Source organism: Dicentrarchus labrax, unplaced genomic scaffold (assembly GCF_905237075.1).
Source record: "Dicentrarchus labrax unplaced genomic scaffold, dlabrax2021, whole genome shotgun sequence".
Lineage (NCBI taxonomy): Eukaryota > Metazoa > Chordata > Actinopteri > Moronidae > Dicentrarchus > Dicentrarchus labrax.
In genome coordinates this window covers 4,071,566-4,088,875 of record NW_026136714.1, presented here as the reverse complement: position 1 = coordinate 4,088,875, position 17,310 = coordinate 4,071,566, and the positions used below count along the sequence as shown (strand labels likewise).

At 41.6% G+C, this 17,310-nt stretch overlaps 3 protein-coding genes across 3 annotated transcripts; 2 read left to right on the top strand and 1 right to left on the bottom strand.

Annotated features, from left to right (window-relative positions):
- Nucleotides 1-342: 342 nt before the first annotated feature.
- LOC127375637 (leucine-rich alpha-2-glycoprotein) lies at nucleotides 343-3,486 on the top strand. The gene is made up of 2 exons (XM_051421734.1): nucleotides 343-814; nucleotides 1,906-3,486. Exon 2 carries the CDS (start codon nucleotides 1,912-1,914, stop codon nucleotides 3,295-3,297), a length of 1,386 nt encoding a protein of 461 aa, XP_051277694.1. The 5' UTR covers nucleotides 343-814; nucleotides 1,906-1,911; the 3' UTR covers nucleotides 3,298-3,486.
- On the bottom strand, nucleotides 3,327-5,300 carry iscu (iron-sulfur cluster assembly enzyme). The gene is made up of 5 exons (XM_051421752.1): nucleotides 5,143-5,300; nucleotides 4,884-4,997; nucleotides 4,687-4,797; nucleotides 4,511-4,589; nucleotides 3,327-3,911 (listed from the first exon to the last, which is right to left on the bottom strand). The coding sequence occupies exons 1-5, from the start codon at nucleotides 5,242-5,244 to the stop codon at nucleotides 3,820-3,822; spliced, it is 498 nt and encodes a 165-aa protein (XP_051277712.1). The 5' UTR covers nucleotides 5,245-5,300; the 3' UTR covers nucleotides 3,327-3,819.
- Nucleotides 5,301-6,626: 1,326 nt separating this feature from the next.
- Nucleotides 6,627-17,297, top strand: sart3 (spliceosome associated factor 3, U4/U6 recycling protein). Its single transcript, XM_051421710.1, has 19 exons — nucleotides 6,627-6,842; nucleotides 8,264-8,390; nucleotides 8,475-8,579; nucleotides 8,671-8,855; nucleotides 9,681-9,786; nucleotides 10,295-10,419; nucleotides 10,541-10,696; nucleotides 11,505-11,643; nucleotides 11,893-12,000; nucleotides 12,164-12,241; nucleotides 12,331-12,389; nucleotides 12,743-12,852; nucleotides 12,940-13,052; nucleotides 13,134-13,210; nucleotides 13,297-13,468; nucleotides 13,560-14,017; nucleotides 14,333-14,485; nucleotides 14,653-14,840; nucleotides 14,931-17,297. Exons 1-19 carry the CDS (start codon nucleotides 6,642-6,644, stop codon nucleotides 15,121-15,123), a joined length of 2,853 nt encoding a protein of 950 aa, XP_051277670.1. The 5' UTR covers nucleotides 6,627-6,641; the 3' UTR covers nucleotides 15,124-17,297.
- The last annotated feature ends 13 nt before the right edge of the window (nucleotides 17,298-17,310 follow it).

The following is a 17,310-nucleotide window of genomic DNA, read 5'->3' as shown; positions in this document are numbered from 1 at the left end:
ATGTATTTGTTTTTACATTAAATCTACCACTTCATTCTTGATATGGGTGCATTCTGACCACAGCTGAAATCTGTTGTTAAAATGAATTACAAATGTTGTTAAAAATATGATTAAATATTGCAAGAAATGCTCGAAGCACAAACCACTTTTGATTAAGAAAAAGTCTGATCGTAATCATAAGTGTGACTACTTGCCAAAGATCAAACACCAAAGATGACAGCAGAGCAGCTCAAAGGCAAAGAGTCACGCTGTGGCGGCTGAAACGTGAGCCCTGACAGAGCCTCGCACTAGGGTCAGATTCCCTTTCCCTTTGTCAACAAGGCGCTAAATAATTCGAGAAAATACTACCCCTTTACTTTCACTCTTCCCACCAGGTGACGGGAACACACGGGGGGCCACAGGACCACCCTGGCAACGCTCTCCGTCTGGAGGCCTGTTTGCTAGATTCACTCTGTTTGACTTTTAGGAACCTCGACCTTTGGTAGCAGATAAGGGAATATTTGGGACACCTGTGTTGTTTCTGTATTTTTCCTAGCTTTTTGCACAATAACTCTTGCTGAACTACTTACTATATGTAGTTTGGCCCTTTTCACTGTCAGCCACTGACAAAAAAATAGGACCTCTCAATCAATTTGAATGGTGAAGAGGATCCAGAATAGGTAATACAGCACCTTAAGGCTGTCGTTAAACTTTGATGAGCATCTGCCGGGAATTCTCAAGCAACAGTGGTTATATCTGTAGATCATGTGAGGAGCCCGGGTGACAAACCTGCCCATCTCTTCAGAGGAGCAGATAGTACAGGAATAGAAAAATGGTAAGTGCCTTTATCTATCTATTTATTTGATATTCTAATGACCCTTTATAAAGGGGTTTATAAGTTGTTAATAATGGTTTTATAAATGGTTAATAAAGTGATGAGAATGTTTTCTTTCTAGCATGTTTCTCACTTTCTAATAAGCCATCAATCAGGTATAAATGCTGATTGGTTGTGAATTCAGAAGCCAACAGCAAAAGGTAGAAGTTAATCAGCAATTTAACATGTTAATAAATCATTAATATGTGGTTCTTATAGTAATCTATCAAGTCTGCAGTTGTAAATGCTCTTTTTTTTTTGAAAGAAGGTCGGAGGTCAAACAGTCCATCAGTCCTGAACGTTTTCTCAAAAGACCTGAATTTTTGGGGCTTTTAAAAATAACTTTTCAATAAGTTGCAGATTGCAGCTAACTGAACACTGGTCGGGTCTGTGTTTGACCACCTGGGAATGAGATCAGTGTGTAGGAGAAACTATGGTGGCCTATAAACATATCTGCAGCCAGTGTTAGGTTTGTCTCTTCTGGGCTTGTGCAGAAACATGGCAGTACGAATACCTGTGAATATTATTTTCCACTTCTGACAATAGATCCTCCTAAATGCTACACACTGGATCTTTAAAAAAATAGATTGGTAATGCTGTTAAAGCCAAATCCCTACCCTACCTATGTTATGTAACTTAAAAATAGCTATTAAAAATATTACATTTAGTTTCTTTTTAAGTGAAAATTAGTCATCATCTACAGGATAATTATTTTCCTGGACAACTTTTCATGTTTTTCCCAAATTATGAGACGAATTAGTATCTCAGCTGGCTTGACAAACACTGTTTGGACGTCAAGTCAGAGCGTCTTCCTGATGAATTAAAGAGGTAAAAAAGACAAAGTGTGTGCTGGAGGAGGACGAACACCAGCCGGAGATTTATCAAAATCTCTTGTTAATGTCTCATATCTAAACTATAAAGCATTATTTATTGACCATTAATAAAGCCATTCATTTCTACTTATTGGCCCCTTTAAGAGTGCCTCAGTATGTGTCCTGATACCATTTGCTCTGTGTGTATCTGATGTGGTCGTCTCTCATTATTCCTCGCAGTGAGTCATGCTTTGGTGCAGATGTGGTGTCCTACTGGTTCTCTGCGTCTGTCCTCTAGCCTGCCTCATAATGTCTCCATGTCCTCCTGGCTGCTGCTGTCCTCGCCCAGGATTTCTGGTTCTGTGTGAGTCCCTGGGTCTCCAGTCTCTTCCTCGCTCTGTCCCTCTCAGCACCTCGGCTCTATCTGTGGCCAGGAACCAGCTCTGTAACGTGGACCACCTGCTCCGGCCCTTCTCTGGCCTGCAGGAGCTGAGCCTCAGTCACAACCTGCTGGCCCGCTTCCCCCGCGGCCTGCCTCCCAGCCTGGAGTCCCTGCTGCTGCAAGAAAACCGCATCACTTACATCACCTCAGGCGCCCTGCGGCAACTGGGGAACCTCACTCGCCTGGATCTGGAGGACAACCGCATCCGTGCCATCCAACCCGGGGCACTTCAGGCTCTCAACAAGCTGCAGGTCCTGACACTGAAGGGGAACAAGCTCACAAGCCTCCCTCTGGACCTTCCTCCGTCACTGACCCACTTAGACCTCTCAGCAAACTGCATCTCTGTCCTGGACCTCCCCTCGCTGTCCGCTCTGGTCAACCTGCAGGTCCTGAAGATCAACAGCAACTGCTTGCGCTCAGTCCCGGAGAGCGCCTTCGACGGCCTGCCTCGTCTCCGATCTGTGGACCTCAACAACAACCTGTGGGTGTGCGAGTGTGACATTTTGTATCTGTACCGCTGGCTGCTGAGCGGCAGGCTGAAGATGGCCACAGACCTGGTGTGCACCGAGCCGGTCCACCTCGCCCACCGTCTGCTGCTGAACCTCTCCGTCATGGCTATCTGTCCTCGTGTCTTGAATGAGAGGACACTTCAACTGAACCTCAGCTCTGACCTGGAGAGAAAGCTGGAGACGCTGACTGTGGAGCCCAGGGGACCAAACTCACCTGAAAACCAGAGGTTGTCAAAGCAAATCTCACAAGAAACCACAGCTGGACTCCTTTCCAAAGATGCTCCCAAGACTCGACTATTACTTGAACACTACTCTTTAGAGAGCCTCACCTACGAGGAGTGTTTGTCCCTCAATAAAACAGTCAGCCCACCTCATTTAAAACCCACCACGTCCACCCCTGATGTGCAACAGAAATGCAGAGACAACATCACAAGTCGGTACCCTCAAATAAACGTGACCTCTGCCGAAGGGACACGATCTTTGCTCTCCACTAACAGAGACGCACCCTGGCCCACCCCCGACCCACGCCCACACACGCAACAAGACTCCGCTGTGGTCGTCTCTCTGCTCGCCGTGCTGTGCGTGTTAGTCGCTCTCCTGATGCTGGCAGTGCTACTTGTACTGAAAAAGGTGCTTCTGCGCCAACAGCGAGTGGCTCCCCTCGATGTAGGATCTGGATGAAATCAACACACACACACACACACTGAAGATGTTTTTAATCATTTAATTGACAATAAGCACACAGTCTCATACAATATTCTGTTGTTTTGTATGTGTACTTAAAGCTGTTGCGTACTGAATCCTCCAAGAGGGAGCAGTGATTTTGTACAATCAAGCCAAATAAAGCCAAAACAATATACACAACAAAAACCTTCAACCTGTTTCTGATTCATCTTGTTTGTGTAGAAAAAAACACTGCAAAAGTAGCAACAATGTCCAGTTTCTTTGTTTAAACTTAAGTATTAGAGTTAAAGTATTATTTGTACCACGAACCTCCGACTCCATAAGCAGCATTGATTATGACTATTCTGATCATCACTTGAACAACGTGGGAGTCTTGAATTCAAGAGAGCGACCCCACGACCCTTTAAAAAGGTATAAAACTCCCAGAAAGGTGAAAGACCTGATGTAGTAAAACAAGAACCACTCTTCCAAAACAGTGAAACCTTGCAGAGCCCATAACAGGTAGTTAATAACAACATATTAACTGCCGGCTTGTGCACGTTCCTCCTTCTTGTCCTGTTGTTTCAGTCTGTAGTCCGACAGCGCTGCTTTTATGGCATCTTCTGCGAGCACTGCGAGAAGAGGAGAGAGGAGTTTTAGCTTTGATTTTTAGCAAGAAAGATGCAACCAGGTGACAAATTAAAAGGAAAAACCTGAAGAAGTTAGTTGAGAAACATCAAAACTGAATAGTTTAAAATCATTAGAGACAGTTTTGTTTTCCTTTAATGTGTCATCCATCTTTATTAGGTTTTGGGGTGTCTGATAACACAGCCTTACACTGCTTTACTTCTTTAATTTTAATGCTTTTTACTAGGGTTGCACAATTATTGGCAGTATTATCGAAATCGCAAGAAACTGACTTTTTTTTTTTTTTACCACAAATTAGTGGTCGACTGATATTCATTAAAATGCCAAAATCAAAACAAAGAAAGGTCATGTATAATTCTATTTTATAGGAAATTCAGACAGATGTTTACAGCTGGATGTATGAGAACTAACTCTTCCACCACCGTCCCTCACAAGAGGGAGCACTAACATCATTCAACAGCTGATTTTTACAGGTCTGTCACTACAACAAATAGTAAGAAAACATGTCAGATCATCAAGATTTTAACAGTTTTTCTCAATATCTGTCTAAATAAACCCCAGAGTGTGCAGCCTTTGAACTTACTAGAGCAGTGCAGCTTGACTGGAGGAAGGCACAGTTCTTTGGCAATGTCTGTGTTCTTGATCCTCAGAGCTTCGTCGACCTGCGAGGATGACAGCAGACTTATCGGCTGCTCAACAGAGAAGCAAGATTGTATCATCCCATAATGTGGTTGTGCCAAAAAAAAAAAAAAAACTCACCGACTTCCCCTTCACCCACTCTGTTGCTAGAGAACTGGAGGCAATAGCTGATCCACAGCCAAATGTCTTGAATCTTGCATCCACGATTTTGCCATCGTCGTCCACCTGGATCTGCAAGACAACATGTGAAGCTCTTTAAAAGTCCATGGCAGCAGTAAACAACAATAACCCCCTGGTGCTCTTGACCTCCAGCCTACCTGAAGCTTCATTACATCACCACAGGCTGGTGCACCCACCAAACCAGTCCCCACATTCTTGGAGTTTTTGTCCAGAGATCCCACGTTTCTGGGGTTTTCATAGTGGTCCACCACCTTGGGAGGGACAGACAGACAGACAGACAGAAGATAACATATTACTGCTCAAGTTATGTCGCTATAGGTAACTGTCAATAAAAACACTTAACGGCTGGCTACAGTAATGAGTCGACACTTTTAAAAACACGTGTATTTTGTTTACCTTTTTGTGATATGAGCAGAGCGCGTTCAGCTGAGGGCTGAATAACCTTCTGCTGAATAACAGCAGCGAGGACGCGGAGTTTCGTAAAGACGCAGTCGCCATTTTTCAGATCCCCCGATGGTGAACGGAAATCAACGAGTCAACACGAGTAGAAGAAGACCACCTTTTGTTGACAAACAAGTGAGGCAGGAAGTGTGTGCCGATGTAGGAGCGCCCACTAGCGGTTAACGGACGTTTTTTTTTTCTCAGGGTGGCGAAGTCATGACCCGCCCTACTCGGCCTCTGATTGGCTAGCTCTCGTTGCCTTCATTGGTTTGATTGGTTAGATTGAGGCAGGAGGGCTGGGATTGGTTAGAGTAAGGGGCAAGAACGTCAGGGTAGGCCAATCAGAAGCAGAGTAGGGCGGGGTTTATTTATTTTTTATTTTTACAACAAAAAATATCATAATTAGTTTTCAGATATAGTTATTTTACTAAAAAAGAAAGGAAAGAGAAAGAGAAAGAGAAAGGAAATACATAAAACACAAACACAACACATAGTATCTTCTTTAAAAAATGTATTTTATGTGAAATGCTCTATAATTTAGAATCGGTTAATATTAATAGGAAATCATGTTATTTAACAAAAAATTATTTTCCAAAGTATGTTTTAGAATCAGCTGTTTATTTATTACTCCCTGACAACAGTACTTAGTTACACTTCTAGTTACTGTAATAAAGTAATATCATTACTGAACTGAACTATTATTATTAGTAATTAGTTACACTTCTAGTTACTGTAATAAAGTAATATTATTACTGAACATTATTATTAGTAATTAGTTACACTTCTAGTTACTGTAATAAAGTAATATTATTACTGACATTTATTAGTTAGTTACTGTAATAAAGTAATATAATTACTGAACTATTATTATTAGTAATTAGTTACACTCCTAGTTACTGTAATAAAGTAATATCATTACTGACATTTATTAGTAATTAGTTACACTTCTAGTTACTGTAATAAAGTAATATTATTACTGACATTTATTAGTTACTGTAATAAAGAAATATAATTACTGAACTATTATTATTAGTAGTAATTAGTTACACTTCTAGTTACTGTAATAAAGTAATATAATTACTGAACTATTATTATTAGTAGTAATTAGTTACACTTCTAGTTACTGTAATAAAGTAATATTATTACTGTTATTTATTAGTTAGTTACTGTAATAAAGTAATGTTATTACTGTTATTAATTAGTTAGTTACTGTAATAAAGTAATATCATTACTGACATTTATTAGTTAGTTACTGTAATAAAGAAATATAATTACTGAACTATTATTATTATTAGTAATGACTTAATGATCAACACTTTAGTAGAGACTTGACTTTATTATTATTATTATGATTATTATGATTATGACTTCGCCATCCTGGGAACCCCGGTACACAGGCTCCACCTCCCAGGACGGGCTCGTTCGCTTGTTACCAGGCAGACAGCATTTCCAACATGGCAGCGTCAAGCAGCGCAGAGCAAACGCAGTTGCAAGATATGGAGGAGGAAGATGCGGGGATGGAGGAGAGGGAGATGGAGTCGGACGGAGACGGGGAAGAAGAGGGCATGGGAGTGGAGAATTCAGACGACGAAGAGGACGAGTCGTCGGAAGACGAGAAAGAAAACGAAGCCGAGATCCAGCGTCTGGAGGAGCAGGTAACTAACGCTAGCGCTAGCCGAGGAGCTAATGAGAATGAATGGATGGGAAACACCGTGTTCAGCGGCGGGTCGGAGGGACACCGAGAGCTGCTCTGTGGCTGCTCTGCTCGTTACCTGAGAGTTAATGTAATGCTGATGTCCGCTGCTGCTCCCAGATCAGTTAAAGAGAGATTAAAAGAGCGCGTTTGATACGACGTCATTCACGTTAGCTGTCGTGATTAGCTGTGTTGCTACTGCGTGATGCTAATGACTCGTCTCGTGTCACACGCGCCTTTTTTCTTTTACTTTTATTATTATTTATTTATTTTTTTATAACTTTACTACCTGCAGACCTGCACAACACCACAGGCTGCAGAAAGAAAGTGCGTGTGTACACACAGAGCACACACTGTCCTCACTTTATTTAAAGTGTTAGATCTTTAAGGGCTGCAGCATTACTTATGTTACACCTAATTAAAAGTAATGCAGTCTAATACTGTGGTTTTCAAACTAGGGGTCCGGGGACCAACAAGGGGTCATTGAGTGAGTTGTAAAAGGAGAATATTTTACTCACATTATTGTGTAAGTTGTAACAACATGGGAAAGAAACAGGAGTCATCCTTTCTTTAATCTGTGCTTGACTGTGAAGAGTTTATTGTCTTTAAACTTATAAACTCTGAGTGCATTCCTTAAAGCAGTATCTATTGGCAGAAATTGAATATAATATGCTATAGCTATGTGTTCATTAGTTTTTGCTACCTTTAGAATGAGACGTTTATATCTCCATTTGCTGCGGACTGCCTTCCCTGGAGTCCATTATGGTTAACTGCCATGTTTCTACAGTAAAAAACAAAAGCGTGAATTGTAAATGGATCTGTACTTGTAGATGCCACTCAAAGCGCTTTTACGCTACGAGCCACATTCGCCCTTTCAGACACACACACATTCACCCAGAAACTAACATGCACATTCACACACCGATGACACAGCATCGGGAGCAATTTAGGGGTTCAGTGTTTTGCTCAAGGATACTTCGACGTGCAGAACCAACAACCTTCTGATTAGTGGACGACCCGCTCTATGTCTGAGCCACGGGCACTGTAGTTTGTCCTTTACGCTTTAAATGGGAGGGTGAAGCGAGGGAACTTGCGATCTGCAGCTACACCGCTAGATCCACTAACACACTGAACCTTTTTAAGAGAGAGTCCTTTCAAACTGGGGGTCCGTGGTCTAATGTTTATCTATTGTGGGGGTCCTTGAAATGAATATGTCTGGTCTAATTCAACAAATCGTACCTTCATGATGGTTATTATGAAGTATTAGTTAAAAATCTGTTACTAAATCACTGCTTAACAAATACAGTAGAAGCACGAGTTAATTAGGATATATTTAATTGCGTTGTTCAACATCTTACCCTCCTTTTTTCCGCGATGTTCCAGCTGTCAATCAATGCTTTCGACTACAACTGCCATGTGGATCTCATCAAACTACTGAAGCAGGAGGGAGAGCTTTTACGCCTGCGGAAGGCGAGGCAGAAGATGAGTGAGCTCTTCCCACTCACTGAAGGTCGGTGTACGTCGGCTACAGTCAACAGTTAACCGCAGCTCTGCATTGTTTGCAACTGAAACCGCATTTTGTTGAATCCTGCAGAGATCTGGCTAGATTGGCTCAAGGATGAGATCCGTCTGACCGAGGAGGAGCCGAACCGGGAGAAAGTGTATGAACTTTTTGAGAGAGCCAAAAAAGACTATATCTGTGAGTGCGTTGTGCCGTTGTCATTGCCTTTGGTTTGACCCTTCAGTCTTTACATGATCTTAAGATTTAACTGTGTGTCTTTTATACCCAGGTCCAGACATTTGGCTTGAGTATGCCCAGTATTCAATTGGGGGGATGGGCTCCCCAGGTGGGATTGACAAGGTGAGATCCATCTTCGAGAGAGCTGTGACAGCTGTGGGGCTTCACATGACCAAGGGACAGACGGTGTGGGAGGCGTACAGGGAGTTTGAGAACGCCATTCTGTCCACAGTACAGGTTGGTCTGATCTTATTAGCGGGCAGACAAGTGCTCTCTTTTTCTTGCTGTTTGATTACATGTATATGCCAATTTACAAAACAGTGTTAGACATTGCAAGATAGACACGTAGACACATATTTAACCTACAGTGAATCTATCTTGTGGTTGATGTGGACAGGCATCGGCTTCATTAATATACGTTTTGCACCAAAATATTCCAAACTTTGTCTGAGGTTTTACAGAAACCGAACCCAATCCTGGCAGCTATTGGAGTGAAAGTAGTGATCACGGAGCTGTTAAACAACCAATATAATATAATACATTTTATAACAATATTAGTACAAAGACTGATTTTGTTGAATTAGAAGCTGAAAAACTCACCAGCCCACTTAACCTCGCTGAAAGACGTGATTAAACATTAACAAAAAAATCACATTTTCACTCAGAAAAAGGCACACATGTTCTATTTAATATGTCCTTTTATTGACCATTTTAATATTTTATGACTGGTAGTTGTTCTTGGTGTTTTGTTTCATGTTTGTTTGTTTTCCAAAATGTATTTGACTTAATAAATATACAACATATATGTACATAACATTTGCTGTTTGTGTTGAAAAACCCCCTAATAAACACACATATTTAAAGTATAGTATAGTTACAGGCAATATCAGTCTGTCTCTGTCAGGTTAATATTGTATTAAAGCCTGCTTTCGAATGGCAATCCTCTCACTTAACTCAGAATAAATACAAATACTTAAGGTGCTGAATTGAATTCCTTTGATGTTGGACTAAACTTTGCCTTTGCTAAATTTTAACACCATTTTCTCTGCTGTTTCCTTTCAGCCTCCCCCTGGCAGAATTCCCAGCCGCGAGGAGCAGGAGCTGCTCAACACTCAGCTTGAGCGAATCCATACACTGTTCCGCCGCCAGCTGGCCATCCCTTTAATGGGTGAGCGTGACGCCTCTTCTGTCCAGACGGGACGTAAATTTTGAGGCGTCCTGTTGTGATGGCCGTATGTCCCACCTGAAAAACTCAGAAATAACCCGTGTAAAAAGATAACGCTGTTGTGGCTTGTGGGATAAATCGAGCGTTGCGCGGTTGTGATGTGGCTTTTGAAATGCCTTACAGTTTTAGAAAGCGAACCCTCCTCTCCAAGCCCCGACCAGGCTTTCAGTTTGCTGCAGGAGTAGATGGGAGATAGCCAGATGGTCCAGTATTATGTTGATTTATTTCTGGTCCAGCTGAATGGAGAGCAGAGGCATTTATATAATGTTTGAAACCCTGCATTAACTTCTCTCTTAAATGAAATTCTTCTTTAAAGTACGGGACAGAGATTATTCAGTATACATTAAAACTTTCCTGCAACACACTAACTTAGTGGTAGTATGTTTATTGATAATGTATTAAAAAAGGAAAAGTGCCTTTAAACTGGAAATTGTGCTCTGTTGCTTTGTAGACATGGAAGCCACCTACGCAGAGTACGAGGAGTGGTCCGAACAAGGGGTGTCTGAGATGGTCAAACATCAATACAAAAAGGCTCTGCAGCAGATGGAGAAGTGCAAACCTTTTGAGGAGTCGCTGGTAACTAACTCGCATTGATTTTGAAACAATGTCCGTTACAGTTGTCCTCCTTTTATGACTTCAAAATAATGCGTGCAGTTTTCGCGATGCATAATCTCTGCATGCTGTTGTCTTGCGGCAGCTGGCAGCAGAACCTCCTAAGCTGGCAGAGTATCAGACCTACATCGACTTTGAACTAAAGGAGGGCGACCCGGCCCGGGTCCAGATAACCTTCGAGCGGACTCTGGGGGAGAACTGCCTGGTGCCGGACATGTGGGCAAAATACACCACCTATCTTGTGAGTATTGCTCAGTGTTTGGCATGTTGCGGTCCTTTAAAGGACTCCAAACCAGACTGTTATGTTTTCTGTGCAGAGTTTTGACTAATTTCACATGCCATTACCTCCCAGCCTCACTGATCTTATTCGGCACCTCAAACCTGCCAACTCCATCGTCTGCCAGCACGGACCACACAACTATGATCACAGTGCTGCGCTGAGCTTATCTTGATTGCAGCCAGTTATTTCTCCAACAGCTATTCTTGAAACAGACTCATGGGTCTTTTAACCGTTGTATTTAGACATTTTAAACGATAAACTTGAACAATAACCATCAAAACATCAGGTTGATAATTGTTTTACTCATCTGAGAGAGTAAAATGATTACATTCTAAAGGTTCTTTTTTCAGTTTAGTTTTTCATGACAACTACAGAGGAGGATACAATAGATGGCCAGAAATTAGTGAATTTCTTATAGTAACCTAAACAACTGTGGAGTATGTCAGTCAGTAACATTAGTAATGTAAATGTGGAGGTGTGAGCAATATGAGTTGTAAATGTTGTCAAGTGAAAACAAAGCAGAAATCAAACAAAAGCTGAGAATGTGCTGCTGCTGGCGGGGATGGAGATGCAGATTCCTGTTTGGTTAAATGTGATTCTGTACTATTCCTGTTTCAGTGTTAACACTTTGGCTGGTTTTCCTCAGTGTTCAGCAGCGCGTAAAACCAACCATTGTTTATTAATATACTTTACAGTAGTGACCCTCTCTATAAATCTTTCAGCTTTTTGAAGATTATTTTAACCATTTAGTCTTTTGTGTTCTCCACAGGATCGCCAGCTGAAGATCAAAGACATGGTTCTCTCCACTCACGAACGCGCTGTCAGGAACTGCCCCTGGACCATGGGTCTGTGGAAGAGCTACGTGTTGGCTCTGGAGAGGCATGGCGCTGACCATCAGACTGTCTCAGGTAACGACTAGAGAGTGTGAAGCTGTTGACATCAGGACTTTGTATGCAGTGTGTCTATGTGTGTTTTAGAGTTATTAATGTATTTGTGACAAACATTACTGAAATGGACCCATATGTTTTGTTACACTGGACTATAAAAGATGCAAAACTATGACAAGGTCTGTTTGATACTAGTGCTCTTTTTTTGGGGAAATATCCCAAATCCCTTGCTTGGCCCCTTATCGTCTGATTTCTTTGTCCTCTTCACAGATGTTTTTGAAAAGGCGCTGAATGCAGGTTTCATTCAAGCAACGGATTATGTGGAAATTTGGCAAGCATACCTCGACTACCTGAGGAGACGTGTGGATTTCAGCAAAGGTGTGTGTGTGTGTGTGTGTGTGTGTGTGTGTGTGTGTGTGTGTGTGTGTGTGTGTGTGTGTGTGTGTGTGTGTGTGTGTGTGTGTGTAACAGAATTTGTATTTGTGTAGAAACTATTGAATTCACCTGTTGGTCCGCTCTCTTGCTGTTTCCTTTCTTGCAGAATCAAGTAAAGAGCTAGAGGAGTTACGAGGAGCCTTCTCTCGATCTCTAGACTACATGAAACAGGATGTTGAAGAAAGTAGGTGGATTTGAGTCCGACTGAGATCTATCTTTGGGTTTTTTGTGTTCTTTGTTTTTCACACAAGTTACTGTGTTGTGTTACTGTAGGGTTTGGTGAAAGTGGAGATCCTTCTTGTATCATAATGCAGATCTGGGCAAGGATAGAGGTAAGCGGTGTTACTATGACGACCATTTTCAAGAGTGGAGATTTCATGTTGTCCATAATCTTTTTTTTTTTGTGTCAAGTAAAATTTTATTATTATGTAACCGCTGGAGCCTTTCCATTTCAGTAATAGCTCAAGTGGATACAACATAGAAGCATAACATCACTACTAAAGGCCTATTGAGATGCATAGCACAACACTAAAGGAACAGTTACTAAACTACTTTACCTTTCCCAAACTCTAACTCATTTATGTGATAATCTTTATGTGTGATTAAAGTTCTGTGAGAAATGTAGTCGCCACATGTGTAATATGAAAATTGCACAAATGAACTTCCCATAATTTTTTCCTACCAGGCCCTCCACTGCAAGAACATGCAGAAAGCCAGAGAACTGTGGGACATTATCATGACAAAAGGGAATGCCAAGTATGCCAACATGTGGCTGGAGTACTATAACCTTGAAAGGTCTGTCAATCATGTCTGATTCCTTGGTGACTAATAATGTAGTTCAGACTTGTATATGGTGTCCTTGATGTTTTACTGTGTCCATAGGTCTTATGGAGACCCTGTTCACTGTCGGAAGGCTCTCCACAGAGCAGTTCAGTGCACCTCAGACTACCCTGAGCATGTGTGTGAAGTCCTGCTCACCTTCGAGAGGGTGGAAGGTAGAGTCCCAATATATGAAACTTAAAGTTAACATACAGATGAAGAGGATTTTCATGAATGACAGTGACTTTTGCGTGCAGGTTCTCTGGAAGACTGGGACCTGGCGGTGCAGAAGACAGAGACCCGGCTGAACAGAGTTAATGAGCAACGAGCAAAGGTAGGCACACATATCGGCATTGTGCTGGGCAGGTGTATCATTCAGCTGCTTTTGGCTAATGTTACCACGTTCTGCCCATCTGTTAGGTGGCTGTGAAAGAAGCCAACATGGCTCGCCAAGAGGACGACAGGGCTGATCACCGGCGAAAGGCCAAGTCTGACAAGAAGTCTCAGAAGAAGGTCCAGAAAGGAACTCGAGCTGGGGAGAAGAGGAGAGCAGAGCAGGATGATTATCACAATGAGTGGAATGAGGACTCTGGTAAATGACGATGCTTATGACTTTTATTTGTACTTTTAAGCAAAAATTACACTTGAGAGTGTTTCCTAATCTTTCTTTCCCTCTGTGACAGAACAAGCTCCTAAAAGGCACAGGGGAAACGGGGACCAAGCTACAGAGGAGTACATGGAGACGGAGACAGGACTCTTTGGGAGGAACGCTCCCCCTGGCTACAAGCCTGCTCCACCTGGCACTAAAAAGGCCCAGCAGGGAGTTGCGGACCCGGCCCAGAGGCAGAACGATGACAAGCCAGAGCTTCGCAACGATAAGAGCAGCGTTTTCATCAGCAACCTGGCGTACACGCTGGAGGAGCCAGACGCAAAGCTCAGGACGCTGTTTGAGACCTGTGGCCCCATCAAACAGATTCGCCCTGTCTTCAGCAACAAAGGGAACTTCAAAGGCTACGGCTATGTACAGTTTGAATCCCCAGTGTGTGTCCCGGAAGCCCTGAAGCTGGACAGGCGAGAGGTGGAGGGCAGGCCTATGTTTGTGTCACCTTGTGTAGACAAAAACAAAAATCCTGACTTTAAGGTAAATATGAAGCGCAAATTATTTTGCTGAGTTTCTGCAGGTCTTGAAACATCTTTCTTTCTCTCAAAAAAGGCTCTGGAAGCTATTAAATAATCTCAAATTTCACTTTAATTTAATATTTCATTAAGAATGATTGTTATGTACTGCTGGGAGGTACTGAAAGAATTTGGTATAATAATCAATACTTGCAGGCCATTTGGTCCTTACTGGTCTGTATGACTGTTAAACAGGAGTTAAATGGAATTGTTAAAATGATCTTTAAATTGATTTTTAAGTCCTCAGTTTAACTTTGTGAACCCATTAATGTCCCCACAGGTGTTTAAATACGAGACCGCCATGGAGAAACAAAAAATCTTCATCTCCGGGCTGCCGTTCTCGTGCACTAAAGAGCAACTGGAGGAACTCTGCAAAAGTCACGGCACCATCAAAGAAGTTCGCCTGGTCACGTATCGCTCAGGAAAACCCAAGGTGAGGCGCAAAAAGGAGGACAGCTTCCAGATGTTTGGCTAAAAATAAGTCATCTCGATCTAAGCTAATGATAGCCACCTTTGACCATGCAGATGCTGAGCAAGGTCAAGGTGTATTGTCTGTTGCTGATGTCTTCATTAACCCTCTCTTCCTGTGGGACTCTGCAGGGTCTGGCATATGTTGAGTTTGCAGATGAAGCTCAGGCTTCTCAAGCAGTTCTGAAAATGGACGGTATTGATGTGGAGGGCAACAAAATCTCTGTTGCTATAAGTAACCCCCCTCGCAGGAACATGATGGACAGACCTGGTTCCAGCAGGTTCACGTCAGACTTGATGCCTCGCCAGACTTACGGATCGTAAGTTTAAATACGTATTTCTGTGTTCTGAGAGTCGGCCATTGTCAGATCTGTGACCGTACTGAAACAAAGCTGTTTGTCTTATTTCAGGAGAGGGAGAGGACGCACTCAGCTGTCATTGCTCCCTCGCTCCCTGCACCGACATAGCGCGCCTGCGGGCAAAGTCGAGAACGGGACCGCAGCCGAGCAGGCAGCAGCAACGGCCAGCGCGCCAGCAAATGCAGCCGGGGAGACGAAACCTTTGTCAAATTCAGACTTTGCCAGGATGCTTCTCAGTAAGTGAGAAGAGGAGCGGGAGAATTACGACCGCCTCCACACTGAAAGCCATTTTGTGTCCTTACAATTAGTGGTGTTGTAATTGGTTACCTGGCCTCCCTTTAATCTTGTTCTCATCATGTTCTGCGAGACTGCCTTAATCGCCGAGCTCCTGCCCTCCAAAACCCTTTTCAACTAAGACTTTTCACCAGTGTGACAGACTGACTTTGTTTCTGTGTGTTTGAAGGTGGCTGGCAGGCTTCTTCTTCTTCTTTTCTTTTCTTTTTTTTTTTAATAAAACTGTATCATATTTGAGGGTAAATATACTGTATATCTGAAGTTGTATGCCTCATGTTGCAAAGTGTCTTCTTTTGTTGTGTAATGTGAAAGGGATCTGAGAGAAGCATATGGGAGAGTATTTTTTTAAATATTCAAAACAGCCAAACTTGTGAATGTTGTTTAAAAAGGTTATATGCAAAAGTTACGATGTGGTGTAATATAGTTTGTGTGTGTGTGAGTGTGAGAATGTGTGTGAGAATGTGTGTGAATGTGTGTGTGTACATAACTTGGATGTGCTGCAGTGATGAAAAGACACCAGATGTTTTTAGGAAACCTAGAATATTTGTTGTGTAACTTATTTTGACCTCTTAGGACATAGCTAACAAGGCTAGCAATGATTTTCTGACTGTATAGTACAACTACTTCAATCTTTTTTCTTTCTTTTTATTAAATAACACCATCTCTGAGTTACCATCTGCTGTTAGTCATGAGTATTACGATGCTACGGAGTACCCCTAGAGGCTTCAGCTTACTAGGATTAAGTTCATTGGCTTTATCTTGACCTGAGGGTTATTAGATAATGAAAACTGCCCTAATGTCACGTCACAGTGCTAACGCTCAATATCAGTTCTAGTATTTACAAAGCCGCTTTAAGTATCTCATCACTTTCATCTCTTTAATATCTGAGGGTAAAAACATAATTCACGGATGTTTTAGATGTCAGATTTAGAGGTGGAAAAGAGTTCACATGTGTTACTGACGCTGATAAAATGTGTTGAGCTACTTTGGATACATCCCTGATTAATGTGTCTGTGCTTTAGTTTGGTTTATAAAAAGTGTTTCCAACAGTTTTGGTTTTTAACTTCACATGAAAACTTAATTTGGCCGACAGTCGAGAGCTGCAACAATTAGTCAATTGGAAGAAAATCAAGTATTAAGTTACATTTTAAGTATAAAATTGCCGTTTCCAGTGTCTCAGATCTTAGAATTGTTTGCTTTTCTCTTTCTTACATTAAAGTAATTTGAATGTATTTAGGCTTTAGACTATAAAGTCAAGTTTTGTAGACCAAACATTTAGGAAAATTGTTACTTGCATCCAAGAGTCCATTGCCACAAGAGAAGGCATTAACTAGTTTAAAGGTGTTTTAAAAAGTGAGAATATAACCATAAATGTGTGTACACTGTAAAAGTGAATCCTTGCTTTAAAACCTGAGTCAGTTTTATTAATGTGGTTTGGACCTGGTTTTCTTTGTGTTGGGTAGATTTGATTTCACCCTCTGAGTGAACTTGTGGTGAGATGAGCCACAGTTAGCCGATAGCTCTTCAGTATTCTGGGTAAAGAGGCCGTTGCCGTCGTCTACGGATATTATTTAGGTCTGCAGCTCTTTCTACTTAACAGAAGAGAATCTATGCCGTTTTTATTCCCCCGTTTCCGTTTTCCCACGTTAGGACTCGACCATTCGTCCACTTGGATATTAAAAATTCAGTTTGTGTACATAATGTTCAATATATTTCAGAAAGGTCATCATAGTTTGTAATAAATATAAAAAAGTTTTCAAAACAGATGGAATACAAGCTATATGTATTGCTCTCACCGAAGTGGCCTGATCTAAAAAATAATCTAAATATGTTGGTCTCTAGAAGTCACCTTCTGTTTTATGTTCAATACTAAATGGTGGTATGTGTGCATTGCTGTTTTGTATAATTTCTATAGTCAGTGTTTTGGTATAGAGGTAAATAATAAATGGCTATTTTCTGTTGTTTTTTGGGTTCAATCAGTATTTATTTTCCTGCTTGTTTCATTATCTACCCTTGTGTTTTTTGGGTCCTGTAAAAAAAAAAAGATAAGAAAGTTGTGTCATGTTTTTTTTCTTCTTTCTGATCTAAACCTTGTTTTAATAAAATCACGTAAATCATCTTTGATCCCAGTATGACA